Source organism: Felis catus, chromosome X (assembly GCF_018350175.1).
Source record: "Felis catus isolate Fca126 chromosome X, F.catus_Fca126_mat1.0, whole genome shotgun sequence".
Lineage (NCBI taxonomy): Eukaryota > Metazoa > Chordata > Mammalia > Carnivora > Felidae > Felis > Felis catus.
Window position 1 is genome coordinate 47302613 of NC_058386.1, and position 24347 is coordinate 47326959.

The 24347-nt window shown below is 48.3% G+C and overlaps 1 protein-coding gene across 2 annotated transcripts in view; it reads right to left on the reverse strand.

The window, feature by feature from the left end:
- FGD1 (FYVE, RhoGEF and PH domain containing 1) overlaps positions 1–24347 on the reverse strand; it is a 42213-nt gene that overhangs the window by 12940 nt on the left and 4926 nt on the right. For both annotated transcript variants that reach the window (XM_011291756.4, XM_004000549.6), the window contains exons 2-8: positions 10974–11147; positions 10488–10665; positions 9923–10361; positions 8539–8628; positions 7695–7843; positions 6246–6402; positions 6002–6140 (exon numbers count right to left, since the gene is read on the reverse strand). In XM_011291756.4, coding sequence (XP_011290058.1) covers positions 6002–6140; positions 6246–6402; positions 7695–7843; positions 8539–8628; positions 9923–10361; positions 10488–10665; positions 10974–11147 — 1326 coding nt within the window. The remainder of the gene's footprint in view (positions 1–6001; positions 6141–6245; positions 6403–7694; positions 7844–8538; positions 8629–9922; positions 10362–10487; positions 10666–10973; positions 11148–24347) is intronic.

The window sequence follows — 24347 nt, forward strand, 5'->3', positions numbered from 1 at the left end:
AATTCAAAGGGATACATGCATGCCAATGTTTATAGCAGCATTATTTACAATAGCCAAATTATGAAGGTGGCCCAAGTGTCCATTAATAAATGAATGGATAAAGATGTGGTATTTATATATAATGGAATATTATTCATCCATAAAAAAGAATGAAATCTTGCCATTTGCAATGACATAGATGGAGGTAGAGGGTGTAATACTAAATGAAATAAGTGAATCAGAGAAAGACAAATATCTTATGATTTCACTCATATGTGGAATTTAAGTAACAAAACAAATAAGCAGAGGGAAAAAATAAGAGAGAGACAAATCAAGAAACAGACTTCTAATGATATAGAACAAACTGATGGTTACTTTAGGGTGAGGGATGGGTTATATAGGTAATCAGGATTAAGGAGTGCACTTGTTTTGATGAGTACTTGTTTTGAGTGATGTATAAAATTGCTGAATCACTATATTGTACACCTGAAATTAATATAACACTGTATGTTAACTATACTAGAATTAAAATAAAAATTCAATAAAAAATACATGTTCTATGTACAAATACACTTTCATTGCAGTGATTTTTACAACAGTGTCAACCGGAAAGAAAAATGTCCAACTGTAGGGGTTCAGTTAAATAAATTAATGTGCATTCATATAGTGGAATACTAAACAACCTTTACAAATAATGCTTATAATTTGTCAAATGCTCAGGATATTTTAAGAAAAGGATAACAACTTGTATATACTGTGTGATCTTGATTTTGCAAAATATATGTGTATAAAAAACACCAGGAAGAATATATTTCAAAATGTTCATCATGCTTATTCCCTGGGGGCTTTTATCACAGGTGATCTTTTTCCCTACCTTTTTTGTCTTTCCTATAATTTCCATATTTCCTACAGTGACCAGGAATCATCAGGAAAAAAAAAAACAAACTTGGAATAAGTCCCTACACATCCCCATACAGTAACGAATCCTACTAGTGCTTGAGGGCCTGCTATAGCTGTATTGCACTCCACTCTTGTCTGTATGGTGCTGGATTTTCCCACTAAAATATACCTGTGATGAAGGAGTACACGTGCATCTGAAGAGGCAAACCAAGTCTTGGTTTTCTAGGAAGCTCTCCCTCCATGACCAAGTCTTGGTGCTCAAGATCCATAGCCCTTGTCAGGCCTTTCAGGAGTCTCTCATCTCCAACCCCTCTTCCACCCTGGCTGCCAGAGGGTCTTTCTGACATACAGCTTGTTGTCACTCTTCTGCTTAAATCTGTCAATGGCTCCCCTATATTTGTAGGGTAAAGACCCAGCCATTTAGCCTGGCATTGAAAGCCCTGGAGATCTGACTTCTGCTGACCTCTCCAACTTTCTCCACTTGCACCTCCCTAAACATGTCCTGTCTTGCCACTCAGTCTTCTGGATTCAGCTTGCCTCCTCCAGTAAACCCGCTCTGAGTTCCCAGGCTGGGTTGGGACCCTGTCTGGCTTCCCACATTCCTCTTTGCTCCCCTCTGTCCTACTAGTCACACTGCATATTCATAATGCATTTACAAATCTTCATCCCTTAGTAGACTAGGAGCTTCCAAGGATGGGGCCAGAGTCCTTCCACTCTCTCCAGGCCTTCCCAACAGATGCTTTGCATAAATTAGCTCCTTTCAATCCCCACAACAACTCTGTAAGATAGGTGTGATTGTGCCCTGTTTGTCCAAAATGAGGAAACAGAGAGAAGAGGTGGTGGCCTTAGGTTGTCTACCTGGGAAGCAGCTGAGTTGACATCAGAGCTGGAGCTGCTCTGCCATCTGCCCTTTCTCCCACACATTCTGCATCTCCCCCACCCCAGGGCAGGGAGCATGTCGGGTGGAAGAAGTAGGAGGTACCCAGGGAAGGGAGAATAAGACTCTGGCAAGCTGTGGGCATACAAGCTTAGACCTGCGCAGGCCATTGGGCTAAGACTAGAGGCTTTGGTATCAGGAACTCGGTCTGGAGATGTCTTATATGGAGTCCAAACTGACATTTCCAGGGGTCCAGTGTGTGTAGGCTCTGTCTGGGGGTTCAGTGTGGGGATGTCAGCCTAGGATTTCATTTGGGGGGTCCAAGTCTAGGGAGTGCAGTTTGGGGAGCTCAGTGTAGGGGCTTGGTCTGGAAGCTATGGTGGGGCTTTGGCAGTCTGGGTTTGGAGTTCAGTCTTGGGCTCAGGGTAGGCAGCCCAGGCCAGCAGTTTCAGTTGGCCTGGTTTGAGAAACCCAGTCTAGGGTCCAGATTCCAGAGTTCAGTCTGGGAAGCAGAAAGTGGGGGAGTCAGTCTAGGGAACCAGAGATATGATTCATTGGGGCTTAGACCTTGAGGCACTTTCTGGGGCTCTACCTGGGGATTTTAGTCTGAGGGGTAAAAAGTTAGGAGGTTAGCTTAAGATCTTGGCCCAGGTAACTTAGTGAGCATATCTTAGACTGGCTTTCAGAGATTCTCATTTTGAGTGGCTCCAGAAAACTGGACTGGGAAGTTCTTTCAGTGTGTGTGTGGGTTCATCTTTGGGCTCAGTTTGGGGAGCTCAGTTGGGCTCAAGCTCTGAGGTTCATTCTGGGGGCTCATATAGGGTTGAAATTGGTACAAAACAGGAACCTAAGTTAGGTGAACTTGATCTGGGGCTGACTTTATGGGCATTCAGTATGGAAGGCATCAGTCAGGGCATTCAGTAATAAAAACTGCTAACATTTATTGAGACTTTGCCATGTGCTAGGCACTGTGCTAACAGCTTTACCTGGATTATCTCATTTATCCTCAAACAACTCTATGAGGGAGGTATCATTATCATCCTCCTTCTACACATGAGAAAATTGAGACTGAGCAGCTTGCCCAGAGACACATAGTTGGTAAAAAGAGGTCTATCTGGTGCCCAGTTTAGGAAGATTACACTGGCAACTCATTTGGGGGTTCAGTCCAGGGAGCTCATTTGGGGAATTTCAGTTTGGAAATGTCATGCTAGGGATCCAGTGTGGAAATAAAGTCTCAGAACTCAGTCCTGGAAGCTCAATGTGGATATGTGATTCTGTAGAATTCATGGGCTCTGAGTGGAGAAATGAGACAGGAGGCTTCTTCTGGGGATCCCCCTGGAAGGTTATAAAGTGTGGAGACTCAGTGTGCCAGTGAGGTGTCCTTCTTGGGTCTCAGTAGGGGGCCTGGAGACTTCATTCTGAAGGACTCAGCGTGGGAATCTCAATCTGTGAATCCAAGGCTGGGATGTAGAAAATGGGGGGCTGTCTGGGAGGAGTCAGTCTGGGAATTGAGACTGGGGAAGATCAGCCTTGGAGCATGGGTCACATAATTTGGGGGAAAATCTAGCATTAATCTAAGGGCTCAGTGAAGGGGATAGAAAATAGGGGTCTTCAGTCTGGGGGATTTGGGTTAGGGAGAACACAATCTGGAGTTTCTGTTTAGAGCTGAGACTGGGCAGCTATTAAGCTCGGGGTTCCCTCTGGAGTTCACACTGGGGAACTGTAGAAATGCAGTCTGAGGGCTTGGTGGTCTTAGTCTGTGGCATGGATCAGTCTCTGCCAAAAGAGTCTGTCTTTTGGGCTCAGGACAGAGGGACAGTAAATCGGGGATAAATATAGGGTGTCTCAGTCTGAGGGACAGTAAATAGGGGATTAATATAGGGTGCCAAGTTTGGCAATACCTGTTTATAGAATGGTGGCCCATGAAGATCAGACTGGGAAGTTCTTCCCACAGGGGGAATCTCCCTGTGGGATCTCAGGTTGAGAGCTCTGACTGGGAACTCGCTCTCAGAGCTCAAGGTGTGGAGAACATTCTGGAGGCCCAGAACTTAGTTTGGGGAAACCAGGGTGGGGTTATATAACTGGGACCTCATACTGGATTCAGCCTGAGAGCTCAGGTTAGAGATGTCAGTCCATGGAACTACTCCCAGGGAATCAGTCTAGAAGGCTTTTTCTAGAGGTTCAGGTTATGTATCCCATTCCTGGCACTTCAGAGGGGCTCTCATTTGGGGAGAGGATTGAGGCACTTAGTCTGCAGATGTTTGTAGCATTTGGCTGTCAAACTTCCTAGGGTTCTAGCTCTTTCTAGAGGTCCAGGCTTGGTAGCAAAGTGTCCTGTCTGGTGGGATGGAGGGGGCTCAGTTTGGGAAGCAGGCACAGCAGTGGACAAAACTGTCTGCTCCTGACTCTTGGGGTTTCCAGGACCCCACACTTTCCTAACTTTACTCCTACCTTTAGGGCTGCTCCTTCTTAAGTCCTTTGCTGATTCCACCTCCCTCAGCTTTGTCCTTGGCCCCCATTTCTTCACCGTTTACATTCACTCTCTTGGTGATTGTGGCCAACCTCACAGCTTTGAATACTGTCTATGAGCCAGTGACATCCAAATCTCTCTTCCTGGGATTTGAGACTCATCTAACTGCCTAACTGGCAGCTCACTTTGAACATGCCCAAAATCGACCTCCTAAGCTCATCTCGAGAACCATCACCACTAACCAAAAATCTGCAAGTAATTTTTGACTCTTTCTCCCAAGCCTCACACCCATTACACCCTAGTTCTTTTGGTCCTGCTTCCAAATATAACATCCTGAATCCAACCATTTCTCACTGCTTTCACTGTTACTATCCTCATCCAAGCACTTTTCTCACTTAGATTATTACAAAGGCTTTCTATTGGTCTCTCAGCTCCCTCTCTTGCTTCCCAAGTGATCCTGATCAAAATCTTCTCATGGCTAATCACCACACTCAGAATAAACTCCACCTCCTTATCCTGGCCTGTAAAGTCTACAACCCTACTTCTACCATTCTACCCTCACTTGTCATGTTCAGGTCACACTGGCCCTCTTGCTTGTCCAGACATGCAAGCTACTGCCCTCTTGCCCCTAGGAACTCGGCACCTGCTGTTGCTTCTGCCTGGAATATGCTCCTCCACAATCCACACATGGCTCCCTTCTTCTTGTCATTCAGGTATGACTCAAATATCTTCTACTCAGAGAAGCCACCCAAACTAAAGTAAGCCCCAAAGTCCCTATCATATCACCCTCTTAATCTCTGAATTACATGTAGCACCTTCTAATGTCCTCTTGTTTATTTGTCACTTCTGTTTATTGTCTATTTGCTGTCTTTCTTGTTCACTTCTGTATCCCCTGTGCCCATGACATGCACAGAACCAAGGTGTTCAGTAAGTAGCTGCTACATTAATGAAGGAAAGAAAGGAAATAATAGTCTGGGGACAGAAAGTTGGGGAGATTCTGGGGATCACTCTTAGAGGTATGACCCTGGGTGGGTGGGCCTCATACTGGAGGAATCAGAATGAAATACTTTTCTAGTAGTTCAGTGTGTGAGGACTCAGTCTGAAGAGGGAGTATCTCAGCCTAGAGATCCAAATCTTGGAGGTAGAAAATACAGGGTTCAGTCTGGGGTGCTCAGTTCTGAAGAGGTGATTCTGTAGGGCTCTGATCAGACTTGGGAGGTTCTTTTGGGAGGTTCATTCTAGGTAGCGGCTGGTGACAGAGTAGAGCTCTAAATGTAGAGGATGGAAAGTCAGGGGCTTGGTGAGACAAATCTCTTCGTGGGGAGCTCAGCTGTGGAGATTCAGTAAAGAGGGCTTGGCTTGAGGGATCAGTCTGGGCTCCTGGCCTTGTAGCTCAGTCCCTGGGGGTTCAGACTCAGTTTCATTTTCGACTTGGCACAACTTCATTTCAGCATGAGTCTAGGGGTCAGCCTTGGGGTCTTGGCCTAGAAAACAGATGGCTTCCTCTAGGGGATCATTCTGGGCATGCTTTTCAAACTTTGGGGCTCCAGTTGGGGACTTTAGACTAGGGGACTCCTGAATGTTCTGTCTGGGTACTTAGGGAAAGATCTTGACCTGCAGGTTCATCCTGCGGTCTTACTCCAGAGCCTCGATGTGGGCCTTTCAGTTCGGAGAACCTGTTCTGGGATCTCAATTATGTGGCAATGGAAGGCTGACCCTGTGAGTTAAGTTTTGGGGGATGGGGTAGGGGGCAGGGCCCAGATGTGTGCACTCACTTTGGGCGTCCTTGCTGTCCGGGGAGCCATGGGGCAGCTTTAACAGATAGTCCTTGAGAAGCAGCTCATAGCGGGGAATGCGCTGCACAGGTTCCAGCATGTGGTGCTGCAATGTCAGGTTGCCACAGGCTTCCTCCTTCTGTGACAGGCAGAAGCAGAGGGACTCAGGCCTGGAAACAGACCTGTCACTGGGTCCCTGCAGACCTTTCCTCCCCAGTCTGCCCTATCCAGCTTCACTGCTTACCTGTACCTCGTGGATGATTACTTTAAACTGGGTGGAGCGCTCTGTCCAGGTGTTGACCAGCTCCACAGCCCGGTCAAAGTTCTTCACATACTCGCCATACATCTTGAGGAAGGGTGCCAGCTTCTGTAGGATGTCTCCGATGCGCGGGTAGCGGTCCCTGGGGTGGAAGCAGGGGCTGACATGGTCCTGCTGATCCTTGTCCCCCAGAATTCTCCCAGGGTTCTAGGTCTCTAGCCACAGGCAAGCTACTGTCATCTCATTCCTGGAAATCTACTTCTTAGCCAGTCTGCTCCTCTGGAATTGCTGCTTATGTTATAGGCCAGTTAGGCCAAAAGGCTCAGCTTGACCTGAGACAATGGCCCAGGCTACCACCTACCTCAACTCTGCCCTTTGCAAGTACCAGGAATAATATATTCTGGAATACCTGCCCGGACCTCACTGCAAGGGTCACTTCATACACTTATTACTGATTCTGTGCCCAGCCTTATGCTGGGTGATTCTGAAGACACAAATGAGTCATACTTAGCCAAGCCCTGACAGGGCCACTGTCTGATAGGTGAGGCAAAGTGAACAGGCCTAGTCATACTCTTCAGGAGTCACAGTCTGCTGAGGGACCTGGTCTTAGCCCTCACTGGTCACAGTCTCCTGGGGAATACACAAGAACCAGGTCTGGTCTATCCCTCAGGGGTAAAAGTCAGTTGGGGAGATGTAGGAACTGGCTTCCTTCCAGTCCTCCATGGTACAGTCTGGTGAGGGGAACACACTTTATCCTGTGGGTGTGGGGAACATGGAGATGATTTTTAAAAGGAAGTAACATGGTCTGATTGTTCAGGAAGACCATTATGGCAGGTAGACTCTAAAGGATGGATTGAAAGAGGAGAGCCTGGTGGCTGGGAGACTGCCTATAAACTCTGCCCTTCTATCTCAGGACTCAGCTCAGGAATCACCTCTTCCTTGAATCCTTCTCTAACCCCACACTAGGTTTGGTCCATTTGTCTGGATTCCTACAGCCTCCCATTCTCAGCTCTATCTTAGGTCTGATAAAAAACAACAGCTCATGTTGAGCACTTATTATATACAGGATTCTGTTCTAAGCTCTCGACACGTGTCAACTCATTTAAATCCTTAAAACAACCCTATAAGGTAGGCTATTATTATCATCATTACATAGATGAGGAAACTGAACCACAATAATTTAAGAAACTTGCTTAATATCACAGAGCTAGCAAGTGGCAGAGCTGCAATTTGAACCCAGGCAATGTGGCTCCTAACCTCATACTCTTAAGGGCTGTGCTGTTACAATTTTCTGAGTCCTGGTCTATGTTTCATATTAGATTGGGAGGGAATAGAGGGAAGAACTTTGGTCTTATTCTCTTTGTGAAAGGCGGTAAGAGGAGAGGACAGGCAGGAGGAAAGGAGGGCAGACAGCCTAGATCTGGGGCCCCTCACCATTCCTCCATGCGCTTCTCTAGCTCAGGCAGCAGGAACTGCTGGTGGAAGCAATAGATGGAGCAGATGTTAGAGAAGATGCCATGGACAACATCAGCAGGGAAGGAACTGCGGTTCCGAGCTTCTTCCAGTAGCCGGGCACAGAACACCTGTGGGGCAGGCAGGAGTGTTCAGCGCAGCTGGGCCTGAGGCTTGGCTGGGGAAGGGGCAGTTTGTAGGTGAGGGCAGTGTTTGTGGGAAGCTCTGTGGAGCTTTGGGATCTGCATTGGTTTTGAGACTGAGGAGAGAGGGAATGGAGCTAGGCTTATATGTGGGGTTGGATTTCCGGTTATCAAGGTTAGGACCTGGAAGTAGGCATTGGGACAATGAGAAGTCAGGAGCAGGGTCAAGAATTAGGTTCAGGGTCAGATCCATTCATTTAACATATATTTGTGAATTCCTACTGTGTGCCAGGCACTGTTGTAGTGGCTGGTATAACATAGTGAGTAAAGCAAGCAAAAGTTCCTACCCTTAGGGATACTAGTGGATTTGGGGTCAGGAATACGGCCAGAATTAGAATGAAGTTCAGGGTCTGGTTTACAGCTGGGGTAAATTCAGGATCTAGGTCAGAGTTGCAGTCAGGGCTGATGTACCCACCCAAAGTTAGCAATGAGGGTTGGTACAAAGATTAAGTTTGGAGTCATAATAAAAATTGACTTCAGAGACAGGGTGGGGGTCAAGGTCAGAAAGGGGTCTTACCAACTCTAGATTGGTAATGGTAGGGTTGAGCTCAGGCCCTATTACTTCCTCTTTGGTACCCACCTACCAGGTCCTGGGGCCCTGGGATCCCTGAGGGGCCATTCACCTGATCCAGGAGATGGAGCCTGGAAACGTAGGCCTTCTCAGTTTGCAGGAGCTCATTGGCAATGTGGAACACCTTCTGCTGCACGGTCAACTGGAAAGGAGAAGAGGCAACCACTCATTTATCATCCTGTGCCCTAACCTTCACCCTCAGAATTCTCTGAAGAGCTCAAATGCTACTCTAAGCCCAGTGCTACCCTGGGATAATCCCAACCTGCATCTCTAGACCCATAGCCTCCCAACTTCATCCCTGACTCCCCAATGTACCATAAAGGCCACTCCTCAATTCTGGTGATATGCACTCTCTCACTCGGCCACTCATGCACCCAGTCATCTGCTCTCTTTATCCATTTAGAATAGTGCAGTGGTTAATTATGTGGGCCAGGAAGTCAGACTTCCTGGGTTCAGATCCTACCTCTGTCATTCATTAGCTTGCATAAGTTGTGTAACTGCTCAGTATCTAAGTCTTCTCATCTACATACACTGATAGTAATAGGACTTAAGTTCATTTGCAATTGAGATAATTTAATGATTTAATACAAGTAAAACATAGAAGACCACAAATTAAGTAGTCTATACATGTTATTTATTCACTCACTCAGTTCACTGTCAGCAAAGGCTTGCTGAGTCCCTGGAATGTGAAGAAAACATGAAAGTACCAGAATGTATAAAACTCATTGCCTGTTGTCCCAGTTTCCAATCCATTGGACACATATTTGCTGAGTCCCTGGCCTCAGGCCCTATATTTGCGCTGGCTTCTGGTGAAGAAGTTGTTCTGGCTACAACCTAACTTAAGTGCAAGGATGCCTCTGAAAGCAGCCTTAGGCTGCGGGGGCACAGAAACAATTTCCTGCTGCCAAGAGCCTTCATTGCCACAGCCCCAGGTCGTTTGGACAGGAGGGGCTCTAGCTCTTGTGCCCCTCTGGAGGCCAGCTTCCAGGAAGTCTCTGGATATGAGAGACTTCCCATTTTACAAATAAGGAAACTGAGGCTTGTGGTAGGGGAGTGAAGATTTGCCCAATGTCACATAGCTACTGAGTCTTAGGATTTTCCAGCTGGAACAGGACTTTAAGGATCCCCAACCAGGATGCTCATCTTCAAGATGGAAAAACTGAGGTCCAGCTAGTAGTTCTCTGATAAAGGTAGAACAATTTTCTTGGTAGTCATTTGGAACTGTGCATGGTCATGTTGGTAGTTACAGTGAAGGAGTGGGGGGTGAAATATGGGTTTGCTACTGATATTTAGTACCAGGAAACCAGGGAAGCCGAACATTCTAAGTGGAAACAATGCTGTTTTGAGAAATAATGAGCTGGGGAAGAACCAAGTGTAAAAGCCAGGCTCCTGGTTTTTCCACACAGTCCTGCCATTTGGTGAACATGGGTCAGTACCTCCACAGACTCCTGTCTCTCCATTGGGGGCACTGGGATTTCTCTGTCCTTCTCATCCTCCTCCTCGTCGTCCTCCTCTTCCAGGTCACTATCAACCTCCTGGGAGCCGGGCCGGTGGGGGTCAGCCAAAGCAACAGGGACACTGGCTAGGGCAGAGGGCCCAGGACACAGACTATGGCTCGGGGGCCCATCATCACTGACGAAGCAGGTCTCCTCACTGTTGGATGGTGAGCTGATGCTGTCAATGCCGCTGTCCCGGTTGGGCACCTTCTCGCCATCCCGGGGCCCAGGAGCCAGCAGGAACAGGCAGCGGGAGGCCTCGCTCTCAGGAAGCTGGGGCACTGGTGGCTGTGGGAGTGGCTGTGGCAACATGGCTGGCTCTGTGGGACCTGGGCTGGGGCCAGGGGCTGGCCTATCCGAGGCGACAATCACAGGCTCTCTGAGGTGGGTGGTGGACACACATGGAGGCAGGGTATGAGCTTGGCTGAGAGTCCTGTCTTAAAGCTGTCCTTCTTGTCCCAGGCCCACCCTCACCCCCACAGGGTCCTCCAGGGATCAGACTCACCTTTCAAATTTTTCAATCAGTGAGGATACCGCCGCAGAACTTGGACTGGCCTCCACCCTAGGGGCCAGGCCCTTTGCCACTCGGGGGTCTGCAGGCAGAGGGCGTGATGGTGGAGGGGGAATGGGCTCAGGTGGGGGGGGCATCCGGGGCATCTGCAGGTAGCTGGGCTTTGGGGGGACTGGAGAAATTGACAGGGAAAAGAGAGAGGGGAGACCCCAATGAGCTGAGTTTGGAGGTGGCTGTCATAGTCAGGCCACAAGGCCCTCCACAAACTCCTAGTCTGCACCTTTGCCCAAGGTAGGTACAGAGCAGGCCTGAGGCAAGATGCCAGTATGTATGCATTAGCCCCAGGCTACAGCCCTTGGCTCCTAGACCATGATGCTTCCTATCCTTCTAACAAGCCCTTTCCTCTGACACTGGCCAACCTTTCCCTTCCATTATCTCCTCCCCCGGGCCATTTCTCTGCCCCTCTCTGGAACCACTTACCTTGCGGCTTTGGGCCTGGTGTCCGCTTCAGTGGTGAGGGACGCTGAGTGGGGGTTTCAGTAGGGGGGCCAGGGTCTGAGCGAAGCCGCTGGGGACCTTCTGGATGAGGTTCAAGGCTCTGCCCAGGGTCAAGGGACAAACTTTTAACCAGGATACGGTTTCCTTGGTGCAGCCCTGCAGAAAAGGAGAACCTGGGTGTGAAGCGATTGATGTTATCCCAAAGGAGCCGGGGACTTGTATGTCTTAGCAGGTATTGGGGTATTGGGTTTCCCTGAGCCCCTTTCCTGGGCACACTGTCTTTCTGGGAAGCCCCTACCACAGCCCTCAGATGGGGATCCAGGCCCAGGGCTGTGGCTGGCTGTTTTCATCAATAGACAAGAGTTCTTTGTGATCTGTACATTGATTCCTTGTATGTTAGCAGGCATTATTACTAGGGAGTTTAACCAGGCTAGGGGTGGGTACGAGCACCCTACAATTTGTGTATGTGTTTTCAGCCCTTGTTTATATAGCCACAGTAAGTATGCTGAGCTAAACTGTTCTTCACCCTTTTTCTTAAGGTCCTGAGAATATCTGGATTTCCTTGTCTACAATTTTATACATCTGAGCATGCTATGACAAAATTGTATTTCATGAGCAAAAGTTTTGCTTCTTAAAATCCCAGCCTCTCACTAATCTGTACTACCCTCTTCTGCTTCCACACACATGCACAACCACACACACAAAACCCAGCATTCAGGTCACAGGAACAGCTTTAAAACAGTGGGCAACAAATTCAGAAAAAGGGAGGTCTTTTTTGTACTTTCCCTCTTCCCTCACTGTGGACTCCCTAAATCCACCTCTGTCTTTGGCCCTAGGGAAGATGATGGTTACTTTTGGGAGAGAAGATTCCACCTGGGAGACAATGAGGGACCGTCCAGGATGACATGTCCCAAGGGAAGGAGTATGGGGCTCAGGTGGGCCTGGCTAGTCAGGGAGTTATAGAGGGTCTCATATGACAGAGAATTCAGTGTGGGGGTGGAGTGGGGGACTGGGCAGAGCATAGAGGGCAAGCCCCTGTGGCAGGCTGAGGAGCCAGGTGACCATCCTGTGGACAGAGAAAGCCATGAAAGGCCACAGTGTAGGAAAGGGTGCCGGCAAACAGGTGTGAGGACAAGAGAGTGAGTGGCAGTCAAGAGCTCCCACCCACACACAGTGTTGGTTTTGCTGTGCCACAGCGACATAGCCTCTCACAGCCACAGGGTCTCTTATCCTGTGTTATATAGTCTCACAAATCACCAGTCACAAAAAAGGTCTACTCAATTACAGAGACACACGGTGTTATTGAGACTGTTTCATACAACTGTTGGGTCTGAAAGCCTGGTCACACACAGTCACAAAGACCCACAGTCACAACCTCACATACTATCACACAGCGCCACAGTATCATGTACACCCAGCAAACACAGTCATGCACGGTCACAAAGAAAATCACACAGTGGCAAGCCTCTCATTTTATACAGTTTCATACAATAATTTCCCAACCACTTACCATCATATATACTCCTCAAATATGGTTACACTGAGTCACAAAGATATACAGTGTAATTTATACTGTGTCTCACAATTGCAGGGCCACAGAGTGTGACACATGCCATAATATGGTGTCACAGGTTCACACAGTCATCAAGACTATAGCCATGCAGGGTTATTATACCATGTTAGATACTGCCTCACACAATGAGATAACATCACAAAGTCACACACCACCATGTACCCAGAAACACAGATACACAATCACAGACATGTGCCCTAATTTACTATGTCATACTCATGAAACAAACATGTCCATGGTGTCCTTGAGTCTTAGGGGCTCAGGCGTATATAAACACCTGAAATTTGCCTACTGGTCTAAGTGGTCATGGTGTTACACGTACCCCCTGCTGCAAAAACATACAGCTATAACATTCAGAGACAACCTACAGGGTCACATGTGCAAAAGGAGCCACAGGAATTTTGGGTATCCCAGTCCTGGAGGGAAGGAATAGCCCAAACTATAGTGTTCCAGCAGCTTCCCTGGGCCCTGGGCCCTACTCTGGCCACAGGCTAGCAAGGTAGGCCCCAGGGGACTCCAGCCATTGTCACCTCACAATCCTGAAGGAACATGGTGCCCCAGGCCCCTGGCCAAGCCCCACTCTTCCACCCAGTACCTTGCCTTGGGTGCAGTGTCCTCACTTCCTTTCTCACTTGAACAGGCAGGGCCCTGACTGGGAGGGAGGAGGTGCTCTTCTCAGCTCAGTTGGGCAGTGTACCCTGCCCTGTTCAGCACATCCTGGCCTGGTCCTGCCCTGCTAACCCCCCTGGGCGTGGGGTTGAAGAGGATGAATCACTTGGAGGACGGCACATGAGGAAACACAGTTCGAGAGACAAATGGCCAGAGAAAGTGAGAGACAGGGTAGCTGAAAGGGCCAGAGATCTAGCAAGCAAAGCCAGGCACCCCATTGTGCAGAGACATCCCCCCTCAAAGACACACATAGGTTCCAGGGTTTCAGGTGCCCCTTGTTCGCCTCCTCAGGGCTCCACCTGGCCCTGTCTCCACACCTGAAAGCAGGCAGGCCTCCATAGGTGAGCTCTCCCTACCCAGTCTGTACAGAGCAGCTGGGGGCCCTCTGGCTGGGCTTCTCTCTCTTTGCTCCACTGCTTGTCCTGGTGGTAGGGTAACTATACCATTCTTTGTGGCTGTGCTCTGGCCCATTCTCTAATCCCTTCTCATCCACCTCACCTGGGAGCCCACCAATGGACCTGCCTCTCCTTTCTTTCTGCCTCCTTGTGAGCAGCCCTGCAGAATGGGAGGCTGGATAAAATTCAAATATTCTGGGACATTCTGGATTCCTAGGAGAGAGGGACAGGGACTGTGAGCTCAGTTTCTAAGTAGATGAAGGCAGAGAGACAGGCAACGACTTGTCCAAGGTCACATAGCAAGTCAATGGCAGAGTTTCAGCAGACTGGTCCTAAGTTGGACTCCTTTCTTAATCTTGCTCTCCAAGGGAAGCTGGAAAAGAGGGAAAGTAGGAGGGGCAGGGGTATACCCCAGTGCTTCAGAAAGTTGTGAGCTGCAGTGTGGCTAGTGAGCACAATATCTCTACACCCACCTGTAGGGAGATGACAGTGGGGTTCCAGTTCAGGAGCCAAGGCCCGGCCAAGAACCAGCTGAAGCTCCACTGAAGGAAGAAGGTTCAAGATCCCTCCCTCTCCCATTTCAGTGCTCCTCATTCCTGTCCCTCTGCCTACATTTCCCTGTCTCCTCCTATGTTTTCCCTCAATGGTCCCCTTGTCCCATCTTGCTCCCTCCAAGTAGGTAGATGGACCTCCAGCTCAGGTCATGCCACTTACCTGCACAAGAACCTTCTGTGACTTCCCACTGCCCATGGGGAAAATAGGAACTTCTCAGCTAGGCCTCCATGGCACTTCACAACCCTATTGAACTCTCTGGCTTCTCTAGGCTTAGTTCAGTTCCCTGAATATTTCTGAGCCCTGCTCTGAGCCCAAGTAGATGCAGTGCTGAGGGATGTGAAAAATCCCATCTCTGCCCCTGGGGAGCTCCCAAGGGATGCCTTCTCCTTTCCTGGATACCAAAGCTCTTCCCACTGCCCCATCCCATCCCCACCTGGCTAGATCCTGCATTGGTTTTCTCCAGCCCATTTTTTATAGTTGACAATCCACAGCATTGTCTCTCTCTCACACACACACACTTACACCTACACATCTGACAAAGTCCTCCACCAGAACTGCCTCCTCTACCACTGGGTTTACCAGAGTCCTGAGTGCCCATTAGAGCAGAGGCCACAAAGCCTCCCCACCCCACCCCTGCAGAAAGTCATACCACCAAACCTTATAATACTTTGTGAAAATGTACCCAATAGACATATTGACAATGCACAGCCCTCGAGGGCCTAGTGAGAGCTGCAGAGTTGTTCACATGTCCACATGCAATGTGCTTGGTGCATTGTGCTCACACACAATCATTGCTGCCATTCTGGCATCTCTTGTCACTGACCAGAAGCACACCCTGGGCACCCCAGGAGTTCAGGGCACTGTCCCAGCTCTGCTGTGGGGGTGTGCAGTCCCAACAGGCCCTCAGTAGGCCAAAAGGTAATCTTGATCTTAACCCTCAGGGAGCTCCCAATCTCAAAGACAAGAGAGTCTCATTCAGGAAAAGCTAAGGTAGAGCTTAGGAAGTACAAGGGGGGTCAGCATGTTAGGACTGGGGAAGCTCAGGGGAGGGAGAGGCCAGGGACAGGGCGACCAGATAAAATACACAATGCCCAGTTAAATTTGAATTTCAGATGAACAATGAATAATTTCTTAGTATAAGCATGTCTCATGAATACTTATACTAAAAATTTATTATGCTATACTAAAAACTTATTTGTTGTATATCTGAAATTCAAATCTACCCATACTTTATTTGAGCAAATTTTAGCAACCTTAGTCAAGGAAGGCTTAGAGTGAATGAGGCAGAGCAAGGCCTCTGAGGTGGCACCTGGCAACCAGGGCCCCCTAGTCTCTTGTCCATTTAAGCCTCAGGCAAGTTGTGGGCTCTACCCAATTTCCCTGCAATAGGCACCTGAATGCTCATGACAGCGACATTATTTCTGGGATAACCTTTAATCTGGTCTTATTTATTAAAAAACAAGGTCAATCATTTAAAACCCATGGTATGTGACTATTCCAAAGAGGGGTGGCATGACAGCGTGCACTGACTAGACTGTGTGGGTGGAGGTGTTGTGGCACCTTAATTAGGAAGAGCTGGTTTAGAAGTCATACAGACAGACACTGGTTAAATCCCAACATCCCCACTTACTAGTTGCGTGACCATGGGCAAGCCTCTCTATCTATCTGAACCTAGTTTACTTATCTGGATAATTGGATAGTAATCACAGCCCCTGGTTTGGGGGAGTCCATGAAACAAAGAGGGAAAGAGCATATTGCCCCCACTCACACAGCAATGTGAGTTAAACTTGAAAGCCAACAGAACTGCACATCCACAAAGACACAAAACTATGCACACAGATACATAAAACCACAGGCCACAGGCTGCAACCCAACACAAAGCTGTTGATACACCAAGAAACATGAGCAAACCCAGCCAGAGATGGACACAGAATCCAGCCCCGCTCTCCTTGACAGCTCCTCAGATCAGGGCAGGATTCCTAGGAGAGGTGGCATGGCAAAGAAAAGACAATGGTACCCCATCCCCCAATTCAAATTCAATTCAAATTCAATTGAAAATACAAATCATACAAAACTGTAAAATAAGTGTTAAGAAGTATAATAGAGTTTTGAATTTTTCCATGACAATTTATTGTCATCGAAATAACAAAATCATTGTTGGTGGGAATGCAAGCTGGTGCAGACACTCTGGAAAACAGTATGGAGGTTCCTCAAAAAATTAAAAATAGAACTACCCTACAACCCAGCAATTGCACTACTAGGCATTTATCCAAGGGATACAGGTATGCTGCTTCAAAGGGACACATGCACCCCAATGTTTACAGTAGCTCTATCAACAATAGCCAAAGTATGGAAAGAGCCCAAATGTCCATCGATGGATGAATGGATAAAGAAGATGTGGTACATATACACAATGGAGTATTACTCAGCAATCAAAAAGAATGAAATCTTGCCATTTGCAACTATGTGCATGGAACTGGAGGGTATTATGCTAAGTGAAATTAGAGAAAGATAAATATCATATGACTTCACCCATATGAAGACTATAAGAGACAAAACAGATGAACATAAGGAAAGGGAACAAAAATACTATAAAAACAGGGAGGGGGGACAAAGTATAAGAGACTCATAAATATGGAGAACAAACAGAGGGTTATTGGAGGGGGTGTGGAAGGGGGAATGGGCTAAATTGGTAAGGGGCTAAATTGGTTAAGGAATCTACTCCTGAAATCATTGTTGCACTATGTGCTAACTAATTTGGATGTGAATTAAAAATAAATAGAATTTAAAAATAAATAAATAAATAAATAAATAAATAAATAAATAAATAAATAATGTAAAACACTTACTCATAATGTAAAACATATATGCCGGCATTAAAAAGATATTGAATTAAATAAACAATTTTGTTTGCTAAAAAAAAAAAAAGAAAGAAAAGAAAAAAGAAGTAAAAATCATTCCAAAAATTGTTTTTGGTTGCTGCATGCCCCTACTTGGCAGGTGCCCTGAGCACATGCTTTGGGGCTCCTGGCAGAACAAGTCTACTCTCTAGCTGTTTGCAGATAAGAGCTCCTCCATTTGCCCACTTCCACTGGAATGACCCTGCTTCTCCCTCACCTCTTTCTGGTAATTTCCGCTGCTAGCATGCCCCTTCCCTGGACAGCAACACCCCCTTTCCCACCTCCTAGCTGTAGCCTTGGCTCAATCTCAAGTCAGCTAATAGGGCCTCAGACTGGACCTCAGCTATTAACTCCATGGTGACCTGGGTAGTTGCTTTACAGCTCTGGACCCCAATTTCCCTATCTGCAAAATGGGGGAGAATATGTGTGTGTTCCTCATTTTGAGGACCTGGTGAGATGCTAGAGTGGACAGAAGCTGGCCCCAGCACTCAGGCCTCCTGACCTTTACTGCATGCTTCTCCCTACAGCCCCTAGATCTCAGCCTCTCCAGGCTAAGAGGTAGGCCCCAGGGACAGTTGGAATTCCTGGCAGTGGGGTGGGGTAGGGTGGGGTGGGGTGGGGTGGAGAAAGGGACCAGAGGGAGTGGAGAAGAAAGAACAACAGCAAATAAGAAACTGCCTTTTGGAATGCCAGCTCTGTTGGTGGGGAAGGGGGAGTCCCTCACTTTGAGAAAAAAGCAGGGGATAAAGGCATAGCTGCCCCATTTCCTTCCACCTTGGCCTTGAATGTGAGGTCCAGTCCAGCTGCCCTACACCTTTTTGGCCAGACTGACCCAGGCCTTGCTTGGTCCGGCAGATGATCTCCATGAAAGTTCAAACACAAAGTTCCGTCAAGTGTGAGAAGGGCACTGGGAGCTATCTACAAGAACCCTGTGGGTAGTTCTGAAGGTTCCTTTCCTGAAGTGAACTGGTCTTCTGAACATGAGGACTCTGCAGAAAAACAGAGGCACCTTCTGCAGAGTGAAGGCACTTTTGGAAAGTGGGAGCCATTCTGGCAAATAAGGAGTTTTCTTCCTGCAAAGTAGAGAAACTTTCTATAAAAGGGAGGTCTCTTTGATACAAAGAATGCCCCTTCTGTAAAGGTAAGCAACTTCTCCATAGTGGAGGAGACTTCTTCAAAATGGAGGGACATTCTAAAATGCAAGGAGAGTTCTATAGACCTTTTTGTAAAATGGATGACCTGTCTGTAAATGAAGGACTCTTTGCCAAACAGAAGACTCTTCTGTAACATGGAGGAAGTCTCTTATAAAGTGAGGCCCCTTCTGTAAAATGAAGGATGTTTCTGTAAAGTGTGGACCCTCATGGAAAGTGAATGCCTTTCTGTAAAATAGAACAGTATAAGACATTATGGAATGATAAGGACTGGAGTAAACTGGAGAGCACATGCATCCCCTGAAGTAGGGACAGTAGTTCCTCCCTTCTATCTAATTGTCACTTTGCAGTAACAGGGCCCTGTACTTTCAGATCTTCCAATATTTCAAGAGAACCAGAAATCTAAAATTTTATGTGAAACCCCCTAGTCTTGAAAACAGTGAGTAGGCCAAGCAAAATTTGTAAGTCAAATTCAACTTGTGGGGCACCACTTTCTGATATCTGAAGTAGATGGTCCTTAAGGCCCCTTACACTTCTGCTGTTTACCTCCTGCCCTGACATGCTCTGGCTCTTGGGTGGCAGCCTTGAAGGTCCCTTATTACACCCTCTGCTAGGGCCCAATCTCTTCTGGGCCTGACCAGGCTCAGGGAGCTAGCTCATGCAATACTTGTTGGCAGTTCCCTGAACTGGATTCTGCCTTTTGTTCTGCCTGGTCCAGTTCACACTTTGCCCTGTGCAAGGTGCCTGGAGAAGAGAGCAGGGGATTGCAAGAACTTTCAGAACTCTCTGGAACTCAAGGTATTCACTTTTTAGTGGAAGATATAAAGTATGGGGATTCAAGTGTTTGTTAAGCACCTACTCTGGGCTAGGCATTGTGTTGATGCTTTCCTGTAAGGGATCCTTCTAACAACCCTGTGTACTATTAGCTCCATTTTATAGGCACAAAAACTGAGATGCAGAGAAGCAAAATAACTTGTCTGAGGATACACAGTGAGAACTGGGACTGGATCTCAAGCATGTCTGCGTCCAGAGTCACAGAGCACATCCTCAGCCATTGTTTGCTGAATTGGGAAAGAAATCACATTTGAAGGGATGAGTGGGGATGACTTTCTAAAGGAGGTGGTTTTCAAGTTCAACCATCCAGAAAGGGGTGTAGGTTTTAGGTGGAATGGGCACAGTCCTACAGGCAAAGGAAGAAAAGTGAGCAATGGTGTGAATACTAGGGGTAGGGAGGTGAAGAGTATGTTTGAGGGCACAATGAACAGTCCTGGGTTAGTAGAAACATTCCGGAACAGGAGCAAGCAGCAGGAAGGGCCAAAAGACTAGCAGTCACCACCCCCCTCCACTGCCAGACACATACCAACCACAACCACAACCAAGATACAGACTCATAGGGGCCATACAGAGACAGACATTGGCACAGAAACACACACACACACACGCACACAGACGAGATCTACAAACAGAAACTCACATGCAGAAACATCTAGAAACTCCCAGGGGCTGACAGAAACAAGGTGACACACAGCAAGCAAATAGGAACATACAACAAATACAGACCCAAAGACACACATAGACAGATATATACAGACACACTCAAACGTATACATAGACATACAGAAATAAGAACATTAAGATATACACAAAACAGACCCTTGGGGATAAAGACAGCCAGGCAGCCAGGCACATGTGCATGCATGCATGGCATGCACACACATACACACATACACACACACACACACAACACACAACACACAGTCACATGGGAGCACAGGCAGCCCATCCCTCTTGCAGTTGCTGGATTGCTGTAAGGGCCTGGCCTTCTCCCAGTGTCTCTGGACCTGAGGCCAGAGATGGATGGGGATGGTTGCTCCACCCCCAGGGGGGGCTGGGGACTTCAGAGGACAGGAAGGGAAGGGAGTGGAGCTGCAGCTGGGAGCACTGGGGGCAGTAATTACCCAGCTCTGGGGCTGCCACGCTGGCTGGATTTCCCTTCCTGTGAGGACAGAGCCACTAGGGAATGGCCCCTCTGACCCCTGCTGTGTGTGACCCCAGGGACCCAACAACCACCCATTTCCCTTCCACTCTCACCAGAAGCCTGGTCAAATTTGAGAGTTAGTAACACAGAAAGATTACGAGAGAAAAAGGCAGAGAGACACAGAAAGAGACACTGGGACAAAGACAAGGAAGAACAAGACAGGAAAACTACAGAGAGCTGGACAGCTAGAGAGGGAAACTGTAAAACCAAAGCAAGTCAGAAGGGAGACAGAGACAGTGAGGGATGCAGGCTCAGAGAGGCAAGGGGGCAGAAACAAAAAGGGTGGGCCAGGGCCAGGGCCATTTGTTGAACATGGCTATAATGTGTCATGCTGAGAGCTGCGGGTTTTCTTTACCTGTGGCGTTTAATTCTTATGACAACACTCAGAAGTGGGCATAATAACCCCATTTTACAGATGAGAAAATTGAGGCACAGAGAGGTGAAGTGACTCACCCAAGGTCACACAAAGCTAGGAAGTGGCAGAGTTGCGTCTGGGGGGCTCTCACCACTGCCTGACGGTACCAGGGATTCAGGACCCAAACAGAGATCCCTGAAGGAATTCTCCAGAGAACAGAGCAGTCAGTAAGGCCTGGAGCCTGGAGCCCCTAGGCGATGCACACAGTAAGAAAGACCTAAACCTTCCCTGCCCCACTTCCTGCCGCCCCTGGGGCTGTGTCAACACCTGGAATGCATTAGTCTGGGAGGCCCCGCCTAGGGAAACTGGGAAGGAGCTGGGGAAGGGGGTGAGCAGGGAAGGTGAAGGTGAAGGCAAAGGTAGTGGTGTGGGCAGCGGCTGCGCACCTAACAGGCCCAAACGGAAGGGCTTCTTTGCCAGATGCAGCTCCCAGGGGCCAACCCTGCCAGTCGGCCTTTCCCACCGCCTTCCCTCTGTGACTTAACCCTTTCCATGCATGGGCTACAGGAAAGCGCCACAGAGGGCTAACAGCTGCCAGCACCGGGAAGAGCCTTCCATTCCCTCTGGGCCTCAGCCACACACCTATGCCCCTCACCCTCCTGACCTTAACTCTGGGGCCCAGGTGGGCACAGCTGATGCCTGCTGGGTACTGCCACCTCGATGCCCCATCTCCTGTCTTCAGGCTCCTCAGACTCAGTGCATCCCAAACCACACCCAGGCCCTAGTGGTTCCTCCTCCTGCCTTCCCCATCCCAACAGTGTTACATCCATCCACAAAGTTCCCCAAGCCAGAGGCTAGGCTTTCTCCTGGTCTCCTCCCTTTCCCTTAACTCACACAAGCAGGCAGACCCTAAGCCTTAGCAGACTCAACTTTCCTAGCTTTAGAGTCCATAAGCTTTTTCCCACTCTCTACCTTCCTAACTGGTTTCCCTCCACCCTCTCTACAAGGTATTCTCCACACCACAACCATCTTATGAAAACAGTCTGCTTCAATTCCTGCAGCCTTGTGAAGGGTTCCCTTTGCCTCCCAGATGAACTCCAACCTCCAGAGCTTGGGGACAAGTAAGGCCCATCTCAAGAACACTTCCCTACCCCCACCCTCCAGCCACAATGGCCTCTTGTCTGTTCCTCGAAAGTGCTCTCTTCCGCCTGGGGCTTTGGCACATGTTGTTCCCATGGCCTGAACGGCTTTTCCGGCTTTTCCACTTAGCCTTACCTCTGGACTCCTATTTATCCTTGGAGTCTCAACTCAAGTGCCCTCTTTTCCCTGCTTACCCCCCCTCCTTATATGTTCGGCTGCATCTATGCTTGGAATTACTTGTTATGTAGATCTTCCCTGCTAGAAAGAAGCTCTATGAGCACAAGGATTGTGCCTGTCTTGTTGTACACCAAGCACCTTGCACAGGGCCAAGCACATAGTAGGTCCTCAATAGACATTTGTTGAATAAAGAAATGCCCTTCTTCCTCCCCTTTTACTTTACCTTACCTGCCAAGTATTTATTACCATGTATTTATTGATGCCATATTATTTGCCAGACAAATGTGATGACCAGGTCCCAGTGTTATAAATGGGGAAACTAAGGCCCTGGGAGGGGTAAGGAAGGCTACGGGCACAGTGAACTAATGGCAGAGCCAGGAGAGCTGAGACTCCTTCAGCTACTGCCCTGCATCCTTGTCTCCAGCTGTGTGTGTGTGTTTTGAGGCACCTTTTGGAGATGTGATGCCTTCCAGGCCCAAGGAACTGGGTATTAGAGCCCAGAGAGGCTGAACTCACTGCTCCAACATATCTGCATTCTCCAGAGGGGGAAACATAACTCTGCATGGCTGGCCAATGGCAGACAGTGCTTCCTGCCCTCATTCCAGACAGGTCCTAGCCCCACCCAGCCAGGATCTGGCCAGCTCCACATCTGCCTAAGGCATTTAGCTAACTGGCCCCCAGAAAGTCCTGGTTGGAATCTGTCTGGGACACAGCTGCCACTCTCCCTGGAGGAAGCAGGTAGCTCCAGCCGGGCCCTCCCACAGGGACAGAGGCACCTGAAAGGGCCAAGGAAGGGCGTGCCAACCATCTGCAACCTGGGAACTGCAATTCTTTTAGTCCTGTCAGGGAAGTCCTTTTCCCAGCTATCCAGAGTCTTTATATTTTGTTGTGTTTGTTTGGAAGGCCTCAGCTGACTGAACCAAATCTGGGTCTTTTCCCAGACATTCCCCTGGAATCCTAAACTGCTGCTCTTCAAAAATCCCCAGCAGAGCCCACCACCCCTCTTGTCATGAGCCCCCTCTTGTTTCCATAAGTGACCTCCTTCTATGGCCTCACAGGATGCCTTCAAAATGGAGAACATGGAGGGAGCCACAAGAATTTACGAATGTTTCATTTGCTTTTAAGGAGTATTCCCTGAGTTCTTTGCAACAGCAAATACCCTGGGTATATGTGAAATGGGCCTCAGCTTTATGCAAATGTGCTTTAAAAACTGCTCCCCCTCCCCAAGGCATTTCTAAGGCAACATTTGGTCAGGTAATGAATGATCCAACTGGGTGTGGATCATAGATAGTGGATCACTATCTATGTCTTCAGGGATGGGACTGGCCCCAGAACCCCACACACTTTTCCCCATGAGCTGCTTTGTGATCCATGGTATGCATTGGTGGTGGGAATTCCCAAACATATATTGCCAAGACCTCTCTCTTCTGAGCTTTCCAACCCTCCATCCAAATGTCTGCTGGCCACTTCCACCTGGATGTCCCCCAAAGCCTTTCAAACTCAGTATCTTCCGTCAAACCTGCTCCTTCTCTTGCATGTAGATGGCCTCCCCACCACCCATTGGGCCACTGTAGTTGGTTTCAGACAAGAACACACAAACTCATCCTGGACTTTTCTTTCTTCCTTGGCCTCTACATCCAAGCCACCACCAAGGCCTGTTCATGTTAGCACCTAAATATCTCTCTGATCTTATTGTCTTTACCTGCCACCACTCTAAACCAAACTATAATTGCCTGTCACTGGGATGACTGCCTATCATCTCTGCTCCCATTCTTGTGCCCCTACCATCCACTCTCCACAAGTAGCTATGGGGATCTCTCAAACACCTACATCTGAGCACATCATTCCTCTGCTTAATAAACCCTTCAATGGTTCCCCTTTGCCCTAGGATAAAGTCCCTTTCCCAGGCATATCCCTTACTCCTCTCAACACCAGTCCCAGTTCCCAGGATGCCCCATGTCTCAGTGCCTTTGCTCCTACTGAAATTCTTGCCTTAACTGCCCTTCATGTTCCTCTTAGCTCTACAAACCTTGCTGACACTCCCTAGAGCTCTTCCTTTGGGCCAGGCCCTGTGATGGGTACTTCTGATGCCTGTTTCCTCTGCCTAGAGTCCCAAAACTGCAACTGCTTTCCAGCTTGAAGTGCCAGATGGCAGCCATTCATGAGAGCTAAGCATAGATGGTAAACTGAGGCAGCCGGTATTTGTGTGTATGTGAGTGAGGGGCTGACTCCATTTAGCTTAGATCCCATGCCTTCCTTTGGGGTTGGGAGAGAGGGAGGTAGGCCCACATAGGGTCCTGAGGAGAGGGCCTTAGAGGGGAGGCCAATGCATTCTCCAGGCCTTAATCAGGCTGACTCACTGTAGGACCATGAGTAAACTGCCTCTCTGAGCCTCTACTACCT